Genomic DNA, 18009 nt, shown 5'->3' with positions numbered 1-18009 from the left:
AACAAGCAAATTGTTGAAGGCAATCTTTTCAACACTTATGTCAGCAGCGTTAATTTACTTAAGCGCACGCAAGGACGAAAACCCATCTCAGGTGATGATGAGATGTCAATATTTGAGTATCAGGGTCGCAACTTGCTCGGATTTGATATTTTCTTCCTAAAATGTACTGTCTGATCGATAAGTTCTATGGCTAAGGTTTCATGTCCCTAACAGAAGAAACGTTATTTTTGAAATACGGATTTAAAAAAAGGTATAAAAGACAATTGAAAGCATTTTGGGGGCGAGTTAAGCCTTAGGCATTGGACTGCAGGTTCGTTGAACACGATATTGATTAACAGCTCTTCACAGTTTTTTTTCTTTTTGTCGTAAATCAGTATAACCGAAATACTCATGACGGGTTGTTTGTTTGTTAAAATAAAAGCGTGAACTTGAACCGTCACTGAATATAGATGTACCGCACCGTTGCTCAAAGGAACCACTTCCCGCCTTTTGCGCTCCCAGCCGCTCAGTGATTTTTTAAATTTGATCACATCGGTTTTTTTGTTTACCTAACATTCTTTTGTCGCCATAAATGGTAGCAATAGTTAATAGACGAAAAATAGTATACAAATTTGAAGTGTCGAATAATTCTCAGTGATTATGGACCCGTTTTGTATTTCTGATTGCGAAATTGTCTTCTTTAGGGCCCGGAATTTTAAGTAGACAAAACTAATGTTTGCGTGAGACTTGAAGACTTGAGACTTGTGCCATAAAAGGAATATTTTACCCTTAAGATTTTTCTTCTCAAAGACATTATGAGTCTCGTGGCTGATACGAAACACCGCGTTATACCAGTCACGGAGTAATTTTTTCACTAGTGTTAAACAACATTGTTCTTGCATAAAGTTTTGCTCTAGTTGCGTTATTCAAATTTGAAACGAACTTCAGTAAAGCCCCGAACTCGATCTGCGAACGAAAAGGAAAACCAGAACGAGGTGACGGATTCACAAAGGAGTTCTAATTCAAGAGAATATGAACTGTGAATAAATCCTTGTTCTCAGTTTTGTACTGTGGAGTCGATCAGTGCAACTCCTTTGCAATATTTCATTCTTCGCCTCGATCAGTAGTTCAGGCTCTGATTGACAGCAATAACCTGGAGGTAAGGTCGTGCGCGAACCCTTTTCTCGAGTGGACGGTTCGGAGCGGTTGAGTCACGCGGGACCTCGCGCGGTGTTCGCGCTGTTGCTTTAACTTGGTAGCCTTTCCTTGATCAGTGGTGTATTTCATGACAGAAATTTATGTCATGTATTTGGCACCAAAAGTTTTGGCAACTTAATTCGTGAGGAAAGGAATTTCGATATGTCCTACAAATTTAGTAGTGTACTGCGAGGCCATGAACTGGATGTTAGAGCTGTTTGCCCCGCTGTTTTCCCTGAAGGAGGAATCGTTTCAGCGTCACGGGATAGAACAGCTCGATTGTGGATTCCCAGTGAAGGGAAAGTTGGTTTTAAAGAAGGTCACGTTCTTAGCGGACACTCCAACTTTATCTCTGCCGTTTGTACAATTCCTCCTACGGACAAATACCCTCACGGTATCTTCTCTTTTCTCATTTTTTTATATCACATAGATGGAGATCGGTTTCCCAACCTTCATAGATAGACACTGATTGATTGTTACAATCGTTTAAGTTGATATAAAAACTGAAAAATGCTGACGTACATCAGCTGTTGATTCATTGTAAGTTACCAGTTGTTTTATTTCTAATCTTTTGAATTAGGCCGACTTGACCTGTAGTTATAAGACCATATAAATAGCAACATCCATTTAACGGTGGTGTCAATTACTGTGGCAAACCTCTCCTTTGCCTTAGCCTATCGCCATTCTAATGGTTACTGTGATAAAATTGAAATTGTGAGATTTCTTCACAACACAATCCTAAAGAATTATTTTGCGCGTTGTCTTTGAATTATAAATAATAAGAAAGTTGTGTGCCTGAATTGACTGAGAGCAGTATCTTCTTTGGTACAAGAAGTACTGAATATACAGTATGTACCTTTAAAAATAAGCAAAATAGTTGAAAGTGATAAGTTTGAATGAATTAAATTTTATGGTGTAAAAATCTTATGTACAATGGAACTTCAATTTAACAAAATGCCAAGGGACAGAGGAAATTAGTTTGTAATATCGAGGGTTTGTTATGATATAGCAAACTCTCAATATAAATAAATTTGCTGAAAAACAACCGAATTGTTTGTCATATTGAGGGCTGGTTAATAGTTATTTTTTTATTTTTATTGTCTTTTTTTTATGTGTTGTGAGATGTCATGCTGCCCAGAATTTTGAGATTGTGTTTGTTATAATGAGGTTCTTTCTCATACATTTGACTGTAATTTTGGCCAGGCTGAAGAGTATCTTTCATTAAACCTAGGACTTCTTTACATACATGTAGAGGTTTGTTAAATGGAGGTTCCACTTTACTTCATTTGCTAGGTCTTGTTGTCACTGGTGGTCATGACAGTGTGATTCTTGTGTGGACTCTGGATTCTCTTGGTGGGTAAATAACAGTCTTTTAGAATTACCACATCTTGTCTCTTAACCCTTTACACCCTAACATCAGTCTGTATATTCTCCATACTGTTCTCTATACATTCCCTTTGGTGCTAACAAAGAGAATTTGTTTGCCAATTAAGAGCTTCTTTAGTTGGTGATCACTTCCTTTGTTCTTGTGAACTTAATGTTTTCATTCAGGGATTATACCATTACAAGGGAGTTATAACTGTAGATGCTGCACATTCATAGGAAGTGAAGGGTTAACCCTTTTGCTCCTTTCAGATCTGAAAGTTGACTCTTGTGACTGATACTATCTGTTTTGTTAATTTGGTTTTATCAACTGTGTTGATTAAGTCAATTAGCCACTGTAAGCTGATGTTTCAAGTGTTAACCCTTAGTCAACCTTATTGTTGACTTCTGTAGCAGTGATAAGTTGTTCTTAAATCATTGCCACATCACCTAACCTATGATTTTCTACTTTTCTTCTTTTGCTGGACTATATTTCACAGTTTACATCTAGATTTTTTAATCACATTGGAAGAAGTCTTGATATTGAAGTGCTGTATTGAAATGCAAAAGTCTGTCTACCTCTCCTCTTCAGTCTTAATTTATCACAACCTTTTTTAATTGTTGTTGTCATCTTGAATTTATTCCCTCCCTTCAGAGCCTCTCCACAAACTGGAGGGTCACAGTGGAGCAGTGTGTTCATTAATTGCTGGAAAGTTTGGGACACTTCTTTCTGGATCATGGGACAAGTGAGTACAATAAATCTAACTGGCATCCTTGACATGCTTTGTGTCCAAGGTCAATTGCCCTCTGATTAAGGCACAGGAGTTTCAGGTACCCATTTATACTCATGGGATGAGAGAGCTCTGCTACAGTAAAGTTGATCTTTTTAATGGAAAGCACCTCAAACTGATTCAGCATGACTTGACCCCAGACCCTACAATTCAGATTGTAGTAATGGTAACCTTTAAGCTTTCATGTCAGCCAATCTCAATATTTTTTTTGTCAGAAATGATTTTCTCCTTTATATCTAAAATGATTTACAGCACAGCACGAGTGTGGATTGGAAGCAAGTGTATGATGAAACTACAAGGCCATGAAGCAGCAGTATGGGCAGTCCAACTAATGCCAGATCATGGGCTCATGCTAACAGGTACATCTACAAACACTGTGGAGTAATAATGTACTTTAACCGTTACACCTTAACATCAGTATGCATATTCTCTGTACTGTTCTTTATACATTTTGTAAGGTGTGGACAAAGAGAATTTGTATGCAATGAAGAGCATCTTTAGTTGGTGATCATTTCCTTTATTCTCCTGACCTCAATGTTCAATTCAAGGGTGATGCTGCTGGAACGAATTTGAAGCCATTCACTCTAAGGGGTTCAAAGGTTAAGATGAATTACAGGTCAAAATGATTTTACAGTTGTTTGATGTGTTCTCTGTTTGTTCTTGGTAAAATGAAGTGTTTCCTTGCTTGAATTTGTCCAAATCAGAGTGATTTTTATTTTTCTCTTATTATGGCCAACTCTGAGATATTCCTGAGTATGTTGTAGGTATTGATTGAAGTTGCTGTTATTCAACTGAGAACTTTTTATTAGTTTTAGGGGAAGCCTCAATAGAGATTCCATCTCCACTTATCTGTACACTGTACAGTAGTTGACAAATTATTGTCTATAACTCTACAGGTTCGGCCGATAAGACCATCAAGATGTGGAAAGCAGGGACATGTCAAATGACATTTACTGGACATAGTGACTGTGTTAGAGGTCTGGCTGTTCTCTCAGCTCTGGAGTTTGTGTCCTGTTCAAATGACTGGTAAAAAAAAAAAAAAGAATTGGTTTTGAGTTACTTCATGATCGTAGTATTTATATCAATTTTTGTGGTTTGAGTGAAAAGGTTTGCTTCCCTTCACCAGCACCATTAGAAGATGGATGAGCACTGGTGAATGCCTTCAGGTTTATACAGGACACACAAGTTTCATCTACAGGTCAGTAAGCTTGAGACCTGGAAGATTATGGACTGTGAAATTTCTTTTAACCAAGTCTAACTATCAGGATTTACTAACATATAATTTATCCATATGGTAACAATGCACATTAAAGCATAGAAGTGACAAGAGAAAATACATTTTAAGGAGATACAGAATGATTTTAATTAACACAAAATTTTCATGCATGTATACTCTATCTAAATTAGAAGGTGTATATGTCAGAAAGTTATGGAAACTGTTTGAGATCATGGGAGTTTAAGCGTTAAGATAATTTTTGTAATTTCCTGTTCTAAGTCAGCCAATTGAAATAAATACAGTACTCAAACTTAAAATATAATAAAAGTTTTATGTATCTGTGGCATTTTCAAAAGTAGTACATATATGGTTGTCTTCATTGTCATTGTGTTACTTATTTTGACAGCATTTCAGCTCTTACAAGTGAGGATGGAAGTTTTGTTTCTGTCGGGGAAGACAGGTCACTTCGAATATGGAAAGGTAGGCTCCATTTATCTAGTTTTTATCAGGTTTAATGCATTAAACTGTCAGTTGATATTATCTAATTATTACTGGCTCTTTCAACATGCACTGAAGGGGGGAAAACTTAGTCTGATAGTGTAGACCTCAGACTAGGTTAACCCTTTTACTCAATCCCAAGATCTTGGTGGTAATTCTCCCTACTTAGTTTTCCCATCACCAAATTCTTGTAGAGGTAATAAGAGGTATTTATACAAATTAATGTTTATAATAGGTGTAGATGTCTACTTAAAGATTAGCTCTGGTTTATTCTATCATTGGCAGTGCTTGTGGGCATTATCCTGTGTTTGCTTGGCTATCTGAGCAGACAGATGGACTTATCTTGCCTGCTCAGGTTTGCCCCCTGTACATGTAGACTTGGGATAGTAAAAGATTGCCTGGAGTTGCAGTTTTTAGACGATGTCAGCAATTTCAGTTACAAAAAAGCGGCAGAAGTCAAAACAGTTAAAACAAAGAAATCATAAATGATTCTCATGGTTTTATTGTGCAACTAACACACCAGCTTCTTGTTTTTTTGTTCTTTTTTATGGACCTGGACTTTGTCTTGGTGCATAAGTAATAAGAAAAAGAACTTGGCCAATATCCAGCCATCTTGACCTCACACTTGGTCAATAATGCTGATATACACAAAATCAAGTTAAATAAATTAAGTTAAATTTAGGATTGTGTCAAACTGAGCTTTGTTTTTCTCCTTTATGTCAGGAGGAGAATGTGCTCAAACAATCACCCTTCCTGCTCAGTCAGTTTGGAGTGTTACATGTTTGAACAATGGAGATATTGTAACTGGCTCAAGGTTAGATAAAGGCTAAGACTTTCTTAGTCAAGTAACATTTGATACAAGTTTTTGTTTTTTGCTTTCAATTTAGTTGAGATTTCACTTTTTATTTTTAGACCTATCTGTAGTTTTTCAGATTTTATGATTGAGTGAAGACCCTATATAAGGCTTATGTAATTTACACTGTTCATATACTCATTAGGCTTCTCAATTTTGTTGTTATTAAAGGAAAACTAATCACATTTTAGTACAGTTAGAATTACATGAATTATGTAAATGTACTTTCTCCTCTCTAGTGATGGTATTGTGCGCATTTTCACTGCTGCAGATGACAGAGTGGCATCAGAAGAAGAATTACAGGTTTGTGCAGGATCAAAGTGGGCAATCCTGATAGGATAAGATGGACCCATCTTGCTTGCTCAGGTAGCCAATCAGAAAACAGGATTCTCTTCATCTTATCCAAAGTGGCTTTCAGTGACATATTATTTGCTATATTAAGAAAAGGTAACTGGGTAGTAACCTGCAATGGACTGGCATCTCATGTGGCAATACCACTGATTGGTTCAAGCCACAGAAAGCTCTGGTTATATAGGCCTTTTGGCTGACATTTACCTTATTGGTGTCAGGCTTTTCTTGTTTTTAACTGCCTTCCTTTTCATGTCTACAGCTATTTGACGCTGAAGTTGCAAGTCATGCTATACCAGCAGAAGCTGCAAGGTACAGTGGATTCTTAGCAGTGGTCGCTTGCTCTTTTGTTCTATGCTTACACATCCCTTTTTATTGAACATTAAACTCTCAAACTATTTTACTGGCTGTACAAGACTCTGTGCAACACATAAGTAAATTTCAATTCAATTCACATTATTGATGCATATGGGATCTTTTCTCTTGCAAGCAACCACCTACCATTAGTGATAAGAAACTCACCAAACCTTAAATCAGATGTCCTCTTCCACAGGGTTTACTACTTTGTATTTTTTTTTCTGTTCAGTGGCATGTTAGGTGATGTCAAACTTGAAGATCTTCCAGGACCAGAAGCTCTTCTTAGACCAGGTAATCATGCTGAAAAAGATGGATTTAGTGTGCCAAGTATGACATACATGTACATGTAGATGCCAGTGCTATCCACTGTGGGTGATAACATGTACTGTACATTGTCAGTTTAGTTTTCCCAGCCAAATAGTTTCGAATTAAATCATCCATAATGCTTATTTTGCATTGTTTATAAAATGACACAATAGAATTCTCTGCTCAGGTGACAAAAGTGCTCAAACAAAGCTCATAAGAAGAGGAAATGTCATTGAATGTCACCAGGTAAATAGAAATCTCTTAAGCTTTGTGTTTGTTTGTCTGTTTTGTAATTGTTTTACAACCTCTCTTAGTGATATTCCTGTGGTATTGGCTAAATTTATTCGTTGTTCAGAGAGAAACTTTGAATATGTTCCCACAATCAGAAACTTGGGATCATGCTGCAGATATAATTTTTTTCTTTCATGAATGTACACAGCAGACTAAATCCAAAGACCAAAACGAGTTTTAAATTGCGTGATCTATCTACTTTACGTCATGTACTCCATGAAATTATAGCGCACCACTGGAAATAACTTCAAGTTCTTATGGAGTAATTATTTCTATTTTTAGTGGAATGGCATGGAAACGAGATGGGAAAAGGTAACAGCTCTTTGGTTGAAGATAATAATTATTGATTTATTAATGATCTACGCAAGGAAGGTTGCTTGAGGTTTCTGTTTGTGCCATTGTTTCTGCTTGATGGTCCTTAAGTTCCTTTTCTTTTTATAATCAGGTCGGTGAGGTAGTAGGGTCAGCTGGAACAGAAGGCACAGCAAGACAAACCAACAAAACAATGTATAATGGAAAGGTATGATTCGACGGTTAACAAGCAGTTTAGCTCTCAAACTAAAGTTTTAGAGGGTTTTGGTTAAGTATCGGAGTGAATATCTTGCAGATTACTGATAAAAAATCCTCTAAATGTGTTTGTATTCTTCCTGTGCTGTATGGTCGACTCCACGTAAGATGACAGGTTATGACTAGAACGTCTTTTGGTGACATCTTGTTTTTCTGGTCTCATAGGAATACGATTTTGTATTTGATGTTGAAATTCAAGAGGGGAGCCCTCGAAGGAAGTTGCCTTACAACCTGACTGGTACGTTACCATTGATGTAATTTTATGGTAACTAATGACTTCGCCCGATTGCAAGTTCGCTTCCGTTTTGCCTTTGTGAGTTTGCCCCCTAACGGTTTTTTATAGCAGTACATAAATTGCAAGTTGGTCGAAACATATCAGGGAAATTTCGACAAGAAATGAATACGTTCTGTGGTGAGGAGGCGAGGGAACGAGTCGAACGTTTTTGGGACAAACTGGTAAAGGTTGGGCGAACTTGTTTTACGTTGGGGAGTGAACTCGCAAAGGCGGTTGAGGCGAACTTGCAATGGGGAGAAACCACTTGAAACAAATTTGACTTACCGCTTGATATTAATATGAGAATTACGCAAAAGTTCTGACTGAGTTGTGACAGGTTGTGAGGAGTGAAAGAGGATATGAAATGCTTCCTTTGAACGTGAGTCACTCATGAGTCCTCATTACTGTCTGTAGATGATCCTTGGATGGCTGCGCATCAGTTTCTAGAGCGGAATGATCTCAGTCAGATGTTCTTGGACCAAGTGGTTGATTTTATACTAAAGAACACCAAAGGAGTCACGATAGGTCAGCATAGTTCATCTGCGTCTGATCCGTTTACCGGTGAGTTGCAGAGCAGTCGTAAGCAAAGAAAACCGAGGTTCTGGTGTGATCTCTCTCCTACACCGCACTTCTAATTGTTTTCATAAATTCTTGGATATTTCCAAAACGCACCCATCACTTTTTGAGAAATAAACACTTATCCTTGAAAATTACAGGACATGTTACTGCTTCTATATTTGAAACTACAGTTTTTAATTAATGTCAACTTTTATCGTTTCGCTTCATCGAATTTACTACTCTTTTTCTATAATTCGGCTCACAATCAGGGCGACATCAATAATTTTTCAATAAGTACCTTCCCTTTGTTGTGATTCTCTAACAACCTCGGTGAATCGCTCGTCCATTCTCTGATGTTATCCTCTCGATTCTTGCGATGTTGGGGATATGACATAATTGCTCGCCTTAAATTAGTCTAATACATGTAATTGGTCACTTTTTAATCTTCTGATCAGTCTGAGTACAAATATGTTACCTTTTTATGTTTGATGTTGCATTGCAGGAGCAGGTCGGTATGTTCCATCTGCAACGCCCTCTCAGGCAGTTACGGATTTCAATTTGGGAGGAGGAGGTGTCGATCCCTTTACAGGTATTAGACTGTCTCTACCTTCGTTTTATCCCACAGTTTCAGCTTTGTTATTATCTTTTTGGAATGGAAATTGTGTTGGGAAAAACAAATAGATTAAAATAAATTTCGCCTTGGCATAATTAAGAATGGAAACAAATTTTACTCATCTCTAGCACGTTTAAGTAAACTTGAGGTGATTTTTTCAGAGATTATGTACCTCGTGCTGTGGATTGAAAGGTTAAACTTGATGCCGGCATCGTACTTAAAGTTATTTCTTTACACTTTAGGAAGTGGTAGCTACAGACCGTCGTACACATCTCCGCAGACTAACACGGATGGGTTGGATCCATTTACAGGTCAGTACGCGGTAAAAACAGGCAACTAATCAATTAATATGGGATTCAGCGGTAGCCGTAAGCAAAGTGGCTCTTCTCGACGATTGTTTGTAGTTTGTTTTTACTGATTTTAGTTGGAGAAATGGATTAAAACCCCCAGAGCAAGGACGGGAACCAACGAAAAACAACCCTGCGAGCGTTGTCAATGCATTTACGATTAAAAAGCTGAAAATTAGCTGCTAAATTGAATTAAGGTTCCCATCACAAGTTTACGAAAGTTTTTATGCTCAACTGCACTCGAAGATTTCACAGCTTTTCTTCTTAAAAGTATGATCTTAAACATATTGAAGAGAGAAGGACGTGAAGAGCAGGCATATACACGATTCAATGTTTACAGTTCTTCGTTTACTTCATTTGTTTATGGAATTTTTTTATTTTTTCAGGTTCCAGTAGTTATAGATCAGGACAGGCTGGTAGTCAAGTCAGTCCAGCTAATGAAAGTTCCACAGGAACACCCAACCCTTACTTTCCTAAGGTAAAACTGGAGCCCAACTATTACCTGTTGTTTGTTAATTATTTTTGCGTAAAAGATCGTATCACTGAACTCGTGCAAATCAAGATTGTTGAGCACTCTATTTAACTTTATGCAGCCGTTTATGCGATGCGCAATTTTCTATTTCCCCCGTCATTTGGGTTCGTCTTTTACACAAGGGGAATCAAATGAGTGTCGTAAGAAAGAAAACTTCGAAATGAATGTGGTTTGTGGGATAATGAGATGGTTGACACTTTTTGCTAATGACGCTCTTGAAAAAGTAAAGCTTCATGCTTTAAGATGCATGAATTGTGACCTGGCCTCTTCAATCTTTGAACCCGAAAGATTCAATTCGTAGTTTTTCCTTCTGATTCCTCACACATTTCCTTGAGGATCAGACAAAACAATTTGATGTTACATTAAGGTAGCACCCTCCAATCGATTTGTATGTCTGTTCTTCCGCCTGTTTGCGGAATAGTATATTGGATTGGCTAAGGGAAGTTACATGCTAATCTTTTTAGGGAGTTGAAGGGTCAAGATTCAGACCGCTAAGCGCTACCATCTTAACCAAAGAAATATTTCTTAAACCGCCGTTGGCCCCCATTATTTTAATCATTGCAATGTTTGATTTTACTGGTGAACTAATTCGACGTAATTGTTCATTTTTTTTTAAGACATCATGTGTGTCGTTTGATAACGCAAACGTCAAAGCGATCGCTGGGAAATTGAAGGAATTTAATGAAAGTTTAGAAGAGGTTAGTAAAGCTTTTTTTAGACCCGGGAATTTTAGCTAATGCAAAAGCCTTGGGAAGGTATAAGGAATCTGAAATTGCAACCTATTAAATTTAAGCTAAGGCCGTCTGCGTCGAGCTGGAATCGGTTTGCAATTCTACCCACTGAGACTGCGTCAATTATTATATGATCAATTCTTATATAAACTGTTTTCTCAACAGTTATAGTTCTTGAGCTAGTTATTAGCTTCGTGTGTCATTTTGTTTCCGATTTTTCTCTTCAGGATCAAAAGTTATCAGAAGATGAACTTAAAAACTTAATAGGTGAGCCCCAGGATATTGCGACTTGCTTTAAGCGTAGCGCGTATTTGTAGCCTCCATTTGTGATTAGTTACCTGCACTTATTAAGAATATGACAAAATTTTAGTACTTGATGGGTTATCAGGCGTCTGATTTCAGAATTCTGAAGAGACAACGTTCGCATTTCACTGAAAATCGGAAATTTTAGATATAGCTTTCTCGTAAGGTGTTAATTTCCTCGTGAAAAAATTCCACTTCATGTGCCTTTATTAAGTAATGGATATTTTTAATCGATGGTACTTCGCTTCTCAAAATATTTCATAATTTTTAATTGTTGGTAATATGTAATTTGTCATTATGCTGCAGATGAACAAAATTAAGCTTCTGTTCGCGGTCGTCCGCGATTGTTGATCGAAGACCGAATTGGACTTAACACGGTCTTACGAAAATATTATATCGGCGAGAGAGCACTTCATCCTCTCTTGATATTGGTCAAGGCAGCGCACAAACTCGAGCAAAGTCCCTTATTTTTATTCATAGAACTATTAAACGACGTGGGAGCCGCTGCGGATAAGTGTAAATCACCAAAGGTTTCACACATGTCTTTACTCGTGAGAGCGCTAAAGTGGCCACAAAATCAGCTATTTCCAGGTGCGTAAGATGATTGAATACTAAGTTATCATAAACTCTCTTTTAGTTTCATTTGGTCGCTCTTTTCTATTCTTACATTTGCTTCTTTCTGATTGGAGTTTAAGTGGTTGTTATTTTTTAAATTTATTTTTTGTTTTGGGTTTACATAACGGTTTCACAGTCGTTTATCCTTGATAGTCGTGAGAGGTATATTATCCAATTGGTGGCTCTTCGAAATCTGAAATCTTAAATGACTAATTATATAAGTGAACGCAATTTGGAATTAATTTCTATTTCTTGGCTTTTGTCTTTAAAACCCCTCTCCTGGCGTTTTAAAGCGTTTCAACCAACATGTTTGAGTTTTAGAATCATAATTAAATAAATGATTCAATGAGAGCATCTTCAGCAGGAATGTATGAGGGATTTTTCCTCGAAAGCAGGATGACCGAGGGTTTGTTGGCCTACTTGTTCCTGCCCGTACCTCCTCACAAATTGAAGGTGGTGTACTCGGAGCTAAGTAGGTAATAATCATGCTTGTTGTTGTCTTTCAAATAGCTCTGGATATTCTGCGTCTGGCTGTACGTTTTCCATCCATTGCCAACATGTGTTGTAGTGGGTCTGAGGGAGATAACCTGACTGCTCATTTACTTGCTTGTACAAGGTACAGACATATTGTCAGTCTTAACTGTGAGATGTATTTTATTACTATACAGTAATACCACTGCTGAGAATAAGGAAAAAGTTTTCTGTTCCTTAAGTCTTGCAAGGAAATGTAATATTTGACAAGTTTGTTGTCTAAGGTGGCCGAAAGCGCTCAAAAATCAATCAGTCAACGGCAGTCAGTCATTGAAGTTTGAAATAGTGGGCTTGGCATGGCTATCGGTATTATTGTGCTTGTAGGGGGAAGTTAATTTTTTAGCGCTCTGAAGACAGCTGTTCAGAGTGTAGGAAAACTGCTCGAAAACCGGCTTATCAAAATTCATTTAGTTCTTTCTTGGTGATTTTAACAAATAATTTTCCTCCGCAGGGACGATAATCCACCATCCAATGTGCTCCTGTCATTTAGAATAATATCGAATCTATTTTTGTCTTTTGACGGTTCAGCTTTAGTTCTGAAACACAGAGAGAAGGTAAGTACGTAAATCTAGGCCCTGGTACTAAATGCCGTGATGTATCAACGACCAAGTATGAGATCAAGGTCCTTAGAAATTTGTCCAATGGAGTAAGTTTTATCTGACGTTCTTATTGTCCAATTCAAAGCCAACAGACAGTGCATGAAATGCATAGATAGCCAATCAGAAAACTGGATTTACTTCATCTTTTCCCTCCAAGCCAGTCATATAATAAATCTAAGCAATCTCGTGAGTGACTGTCACTAGAACTGCCGGAACAAACGCCGTCAGCACTCCCATGCAAACTCTTTCTTAAGACACGTCTTTACCCTTTGTCCACTAAGAGTGACTGGCCTTTAATTTCTCCTTATAATATCACCATCGAATAAAATATCAAGATCATTAGAATAAAGGAAATAATCACCAACTTGAGAAGCTCTTGATTGTTAAACAAATTCTCCTTGTCAGCAGCTTTGTAAATAAAGAGACGAGTATGGAGAATGTGCACACTGATGTTAGAGTATAAAGGGTTCAAAGGACATTCTTGCTGGAAAATTGCTTGTCGGTAATTCCACTCTTCATAAAATTATGTTCTATTTTTTTTTTCAGATAGTAGAACATACAATATCGTGGTGTAAATGCTCTAACAAGAACATCAGGGTGTCCGTATGTACCATTTTACTCAAGTAAGTGTTAAATCTTGTACATAATCATTAAAATACAGTGTTGGGAAATGCAGTCAGCACAAAGTCTGTTTAATCCAAGAGACGGAGAGAAGAAAGAAGGATAGGTCTATGCAATATAAGAGAGACAAAACTTGGTCACAGTGGGTAGGGAAACCTCTTACGTGCAAACCAATTGAGAGAATGGCTAAAGGTTAACCATAATCTCAGCAAGGGAACAAAGAGTTTCCGCTCGGTAGGTTCTTTACAATCCAAACGAATACCTTCTTTTGGCGTTATCTATGAAGTCCGTGAATTTTCAAAGGTCTTCAGAGTTGTGTAAAGAAGGATGCATGGTAACTGTGTGTTTTTTAATGATACCTCCTTTCAAAATACCCGAGTTGATTTTGTGCCAAACAAAACGGACTCAAACGGGCAATTAGAGGGAATTTGTTTTGAGTTGTATTTCTTGTATCTTTTATAGTTATTCTGTTCTTTTACGGAAGCATCATGATTTTGAAGCAAAGACTCAATGTCTATCAACCCTTGCAGACGTAAGTTTCATATTCGAATTTTTAATAAAATTTTACATATATTAGTGCTTAGTTCCTCAACATACTGCGGCAATGTATGATCTTTAATACAGCGATCTCTGTAGATCCTAGAAAGTGAAACAGACAATGAAGCCAGGTTCAGATCTCTTGTAGCAGTTGGAACTTTGGTAAGTGAACGGTAATTGAATCAAGTTGACTTAGGACAACTCTTTTAGTTTTCCATCTAAAAATCGTCAAATTGAACATGTGCGATCGCGTTTTTTCTCTTAAACAGATATGGGGTGATTCCGAAGCTCTTTCCTTGGCTCAGTCGTTGGGAATTGAAGATTCATTGAAGATCTTGTCGTCCGTCAGTGATCCACCCAAGGTAGGTAGTACATCACGGCTTCCAAATGATAAATATGACATAGAGCCTTATTATTAGTTCAATAAGATAGCACCACTTTCCCAAAAGTGAAGAAATGAACTTCATAGATTTGTTAGTGTGAACCAATTCTTTCTTTTACGGGAAATCGAACTCCGCCATTACCAACTGAGCTACGAAGCTTCGTGCTGGGAGCTATGTATCTTTTTTTAAGGTTCTTTGTTCTTCTATAAAGGAAGCTGACAACAAATAACTTATTGAAGATCAATAATACGGTGACCTTGGTTGAGGTAACGAGTGGCAAATTGATTCCGCAGGGTAGCTCGAATGAAAGTCACAGCTTAAAAAAAAAATGTCTGAAAAAATTAGTCAAGTTTCGAAGGGGACTGATGAACAAATCTGTTCCTGTGAGATACTGGTTGAGTGCCACTATCAAATACAAAACAACTTCCCCAAGCTCTTTCTATATTTTTTAATTGTCTTTGAATATCATGTATGTTACCGAAGAATGGAAAAAGTTCACGGTCTGCGTTAGGGGTATTTTTGTTGGAATAGCTTACAAGCAAGCGTTAGTTTTCTAGCGGCGAGCAGAAGACTCTACGATAGGGTTTCTGGTAACCAAACCTTCAATCCATCTTGATATACATGCTTAGGATTGTAATGAAGAATAAATGTGAGGAAGACTTCAATAAGCGAATGTTAACGGTAAAAGGTAAAACTTAGGGTTAAGAGTTCCTAGGAAGTACGTGCCCATCGGTAAGATGAACTAATTTTGAAACAGAGTTGATTACGATTTATCCTTATTTATTCGATTTTCTAGTGGTCTAAAGAGTTGGTGTTGTGTATCAGAAGAGAGGTTTACGAGGGAAAGCCCCGTATTTATTTTTTATTTACGATTTTCCCTTTTTCGCGGCGGAGTAACATCTCGTAGTTGCGTAGTTTCTAACAAATAGCATCGACCATTTGCAAAAAGAACAAGCGCGTCTCCGCCCGAATTTCTAAGGATTCGCTTCTCTAACCTCCGCCCAGGCGATGGTGAAAATTATGTTTTGGTATTTTCCTTGCAGGTTGGTGACTGTGCGTCTAAAGTTTTAGCCGCTTTAACGACCAAATGAATTTTTTCATTTGTTTTCACGCTAGCTTTCTCTTTGAATGTTCACGCTGTTAGACCAGACCAAGGAAGCGCCCAGCATTCAGTGCTGTTTAAGACAGTGGTGCATTAAAAAAGAACCTTGGCTAGTTTTATCATCAGAGAGATTTTTTAAACTTAATGGAGGATACCTGCCGGTGCCAATGAGGAGCCGGTCACTTAATGTCGAGTATAAAAATAATTGTGAAGTATTTGCGTCAGTGGTTTAATTTATGATCTATCTACATCCGAAGAGACAAGATTAGCTATTCCCCCTTGACGTTTGGCGGCTGTAACGTAGTCGATGTTCAAAAGGCTTCTGAAAGACACAAAACCTGTGACCCACTGACACGTTGTCGAGTTCTCGGATGATTGGGGTATTTTTTTTTTTTTTTTTACACAAATAAGTTATTCCCGCGCTTTCAATCTAAATGTTTATCATCAGATGAAAGTTTAATTAGATGAAGAAAGAGCCTTTTGAATAAACAGTTCGGTTCTATTTGCTTCGCTGTTATTTACAATAGCAATGTAGTCTCTCAGTGGGTGTATTGTTGAAATGATCGCTATTCCTGCAGAGAAAGCTTTATTTGTTGTGAACAGCACAGTGTTTAGATTTCTTTAAGCGATTGTCTCGCGTTCTCATTTCCGATGAGTTAGACTGAAACTGCTTCGATTAAAATTGTCCTACACATCGCCGAGTTTTTCCAGCATGCCTAAGATATTTCACGGAATACACAATCTCGAAAGATTCGTCTACATAAAACCCAAAACAATTTTTGAAGTCGCGTGACATTTTTGAACAAGGATCTAACTAAATAACCTTCAGTGGAAATTATATGGAAATTTCTGACTGCTGGGCATTTGATCCATTTAAGACCGTGCCCGGCCGCCGGGCATTTGGACACAAAAATTATACCGAACGATTTATGCAAATAACACCTATATCCAGCTCTCTTGATGAATTTAACGGCGCTATTAAATTGTCGCTGTGCGGGTTTAAGAAGAAAGCTCAGACAGGCCATAAACATAAGACGAAATATTGCTGATTAGCAACCAAGGTCGCATTTTGAAAAAGTTTACTCTGGATCTTACAAATTTAACGTTAGTGTAACTCTTTTTCTCCATCATTTTCAAACATTTTTTGGGTGATTCTAATATTTGTACTGCACTTTAGACCAACGAGAGTTCAACATTTATCTAGTTTAAAGATTATCTTGACACATCAGTGGGATCATTATTTAACAGTCGCGGCATGGAGAAATGCACCTTTATATCGCCTTTTTTTTTTCTTTTAAAATATTTTTATGCATATGGTGTGCTCATAATTAGACCGGATGAAGCCAAAACGTTTGAAATCAAAGATTTTCTGCACTAATCTCTCTTTTCCGTGAAGAGGGAAGACAACACATCTTAAAGGTCAGTGTTAAGAAGCAAGAACTTTTTTTTTTTTGTCAGAGTCGGACATTCTTTCCGATAGCTTTGCTTCTCTCGCATTGATTTCGCTTACAACTTTATGAATTCCACGCCTAAATTTCTCGCTCTTTTCATGCGCGAAATTTTTAGTTTTTCTTTTGGAATTTGTTGCGTTTCGGCTGAAGTGTTTTAACATCTGCAGAGAGCCTCAGGCCAAAATTTGTATTAGTGAGACATCGAGACTGAAATACGTATTACTTTTACACATTAACTTCCTAACCAGCTGATAATAACTTAACTTTTGAATACTAGACGTCGATGAGGGGAACAAGCGTGAATGAGGGGGGGGGGGGGGGGGGGGTGCAGGGGGTGCATCGAATTCGCTCGTCAGGTCCCAACGCCTGACACGTGTGTGCATCATTTTTGTCAATAGTTTTTTTGCTTGTTTCAAGGAGCTGTTCGGTCTTAATGTAATATGTGGCTGGATTTTTTTTGTGTCAGTAAGGTCCAAGAATGGGTCTGCATGGGTCCGATACAATAGAGATTTGCCTACCTCAATATAGCACGGAAATTCGTTGGAATTATTAAAAATCGCTTCATATTTTTGTCTGTCATTAGTTTTCAATGTATAAAAAGAAAAACGAAAGATTGCAAAAAAATAGCAAAATACATTATATTTAATTTCCGGCTGAATTTTTCAATAGCAAAAACTTTTTCTTGCGATGCTAACTGTGCATGATGTCAGAGACAGAAAGCGAATATCAACATTTATTAGCCCAATCTTTGTCTTAAATACGGTAATAAAACTGATATGAAAGGGTTAAAGAACAACTCTTATGTCTGCTTTCAGTCGTGACCTTAATTGTGCAGATATTCAAATTCACAATTTGCATTGTGAACGTGCTGCTTCATCTTTATTCAAAATCGTAGAGACTTCGATATTTAAAAGAAAGGAAATCCAGTTTTGAGAGTGTTTTGCCCAGCTTAACACAAAGACTCTATACATCAAGTAATATTAACATTTTTCAAAAAACAATAAACGAAGATATGTCTATTGACATTCACTTTACATTTAATTTGAC

At 37.4% G+C, this 18009-nt stretch overlaps 1 protein-coding gene across 2 annotated transcripts; it reads left to right on the top strand.

The window, feature by feature from the left end:
• The first annotated feature begins 1257 nt into the window (after nt 1-1257).
• LOC113682733 (phospholipase A-2-activating protein) lies at nt 1258-16013 on the top strand. 2 transcript variants are annotated; one of them, XM_027199904.2, is made up of 29 exons: nt 1258-1570; nt 2470-2529; nt 3194-3284; nt 3582-3688; nt 4226-4355; nt 4456-4527; nt 4952-5025; nt 5767-5857; nt 6136-6199; nt 6507-6556; nt 6831-6892; nt 7095-7153; nt 7481-7510; nt 7644-7718; nt 7931-8003; nt 8454-8600; nt 9100-9186; nt 9453-9521; nt 9944-10035; nt 10707-10787; nt 11048-11087; nt 11604-11714; nt 12249-12354; nt 12721-12823; nt 13415-13491; nt 13952-14021; nt 14126-14188; nt 14296-14388; nt 15453-16013. In XM_027199904.2, the coding sequence occupies exons 1-29, from the start codon at nt 1339-1341 to the stop codon at nt 15498-15500; spliced, it is 2457 nt and encodes an 818-aa protein (XP_027055705.2). In that variant the 5' UTR covers nt 1258-1338; the 3' UTR covers nt 15501-16013. The 2 variants fall into 2 exon arrangements, 1 of the variants encoding a protein (XP_027055705.2); XR_016186066.1 differs by having other exon boundaries at nt 1282-1570; nt 14114-14188.
• The last annotated feature ends 1996 nt before the right edge of the window (nt 16014-18009 follow it).

This window comes from Pocillopora damicornis, chromosome 4 (assembly GCF_964200805.1).
Source record: "Pocillopora damicornis chromosome 4, jaPocDami1.2, whole genome shotgun sequence".
NCBI lineage: Eukaryota > Metazoa > Cnidaria > Anthozoa > Scleractinia > Pocilloporidae > Pocillopora > Pocillopora damicornis.
Note: the sequence above shows the minus strand (reverse complement) of the source record. Positions and strands in the feature narration are given on the sequence as shown.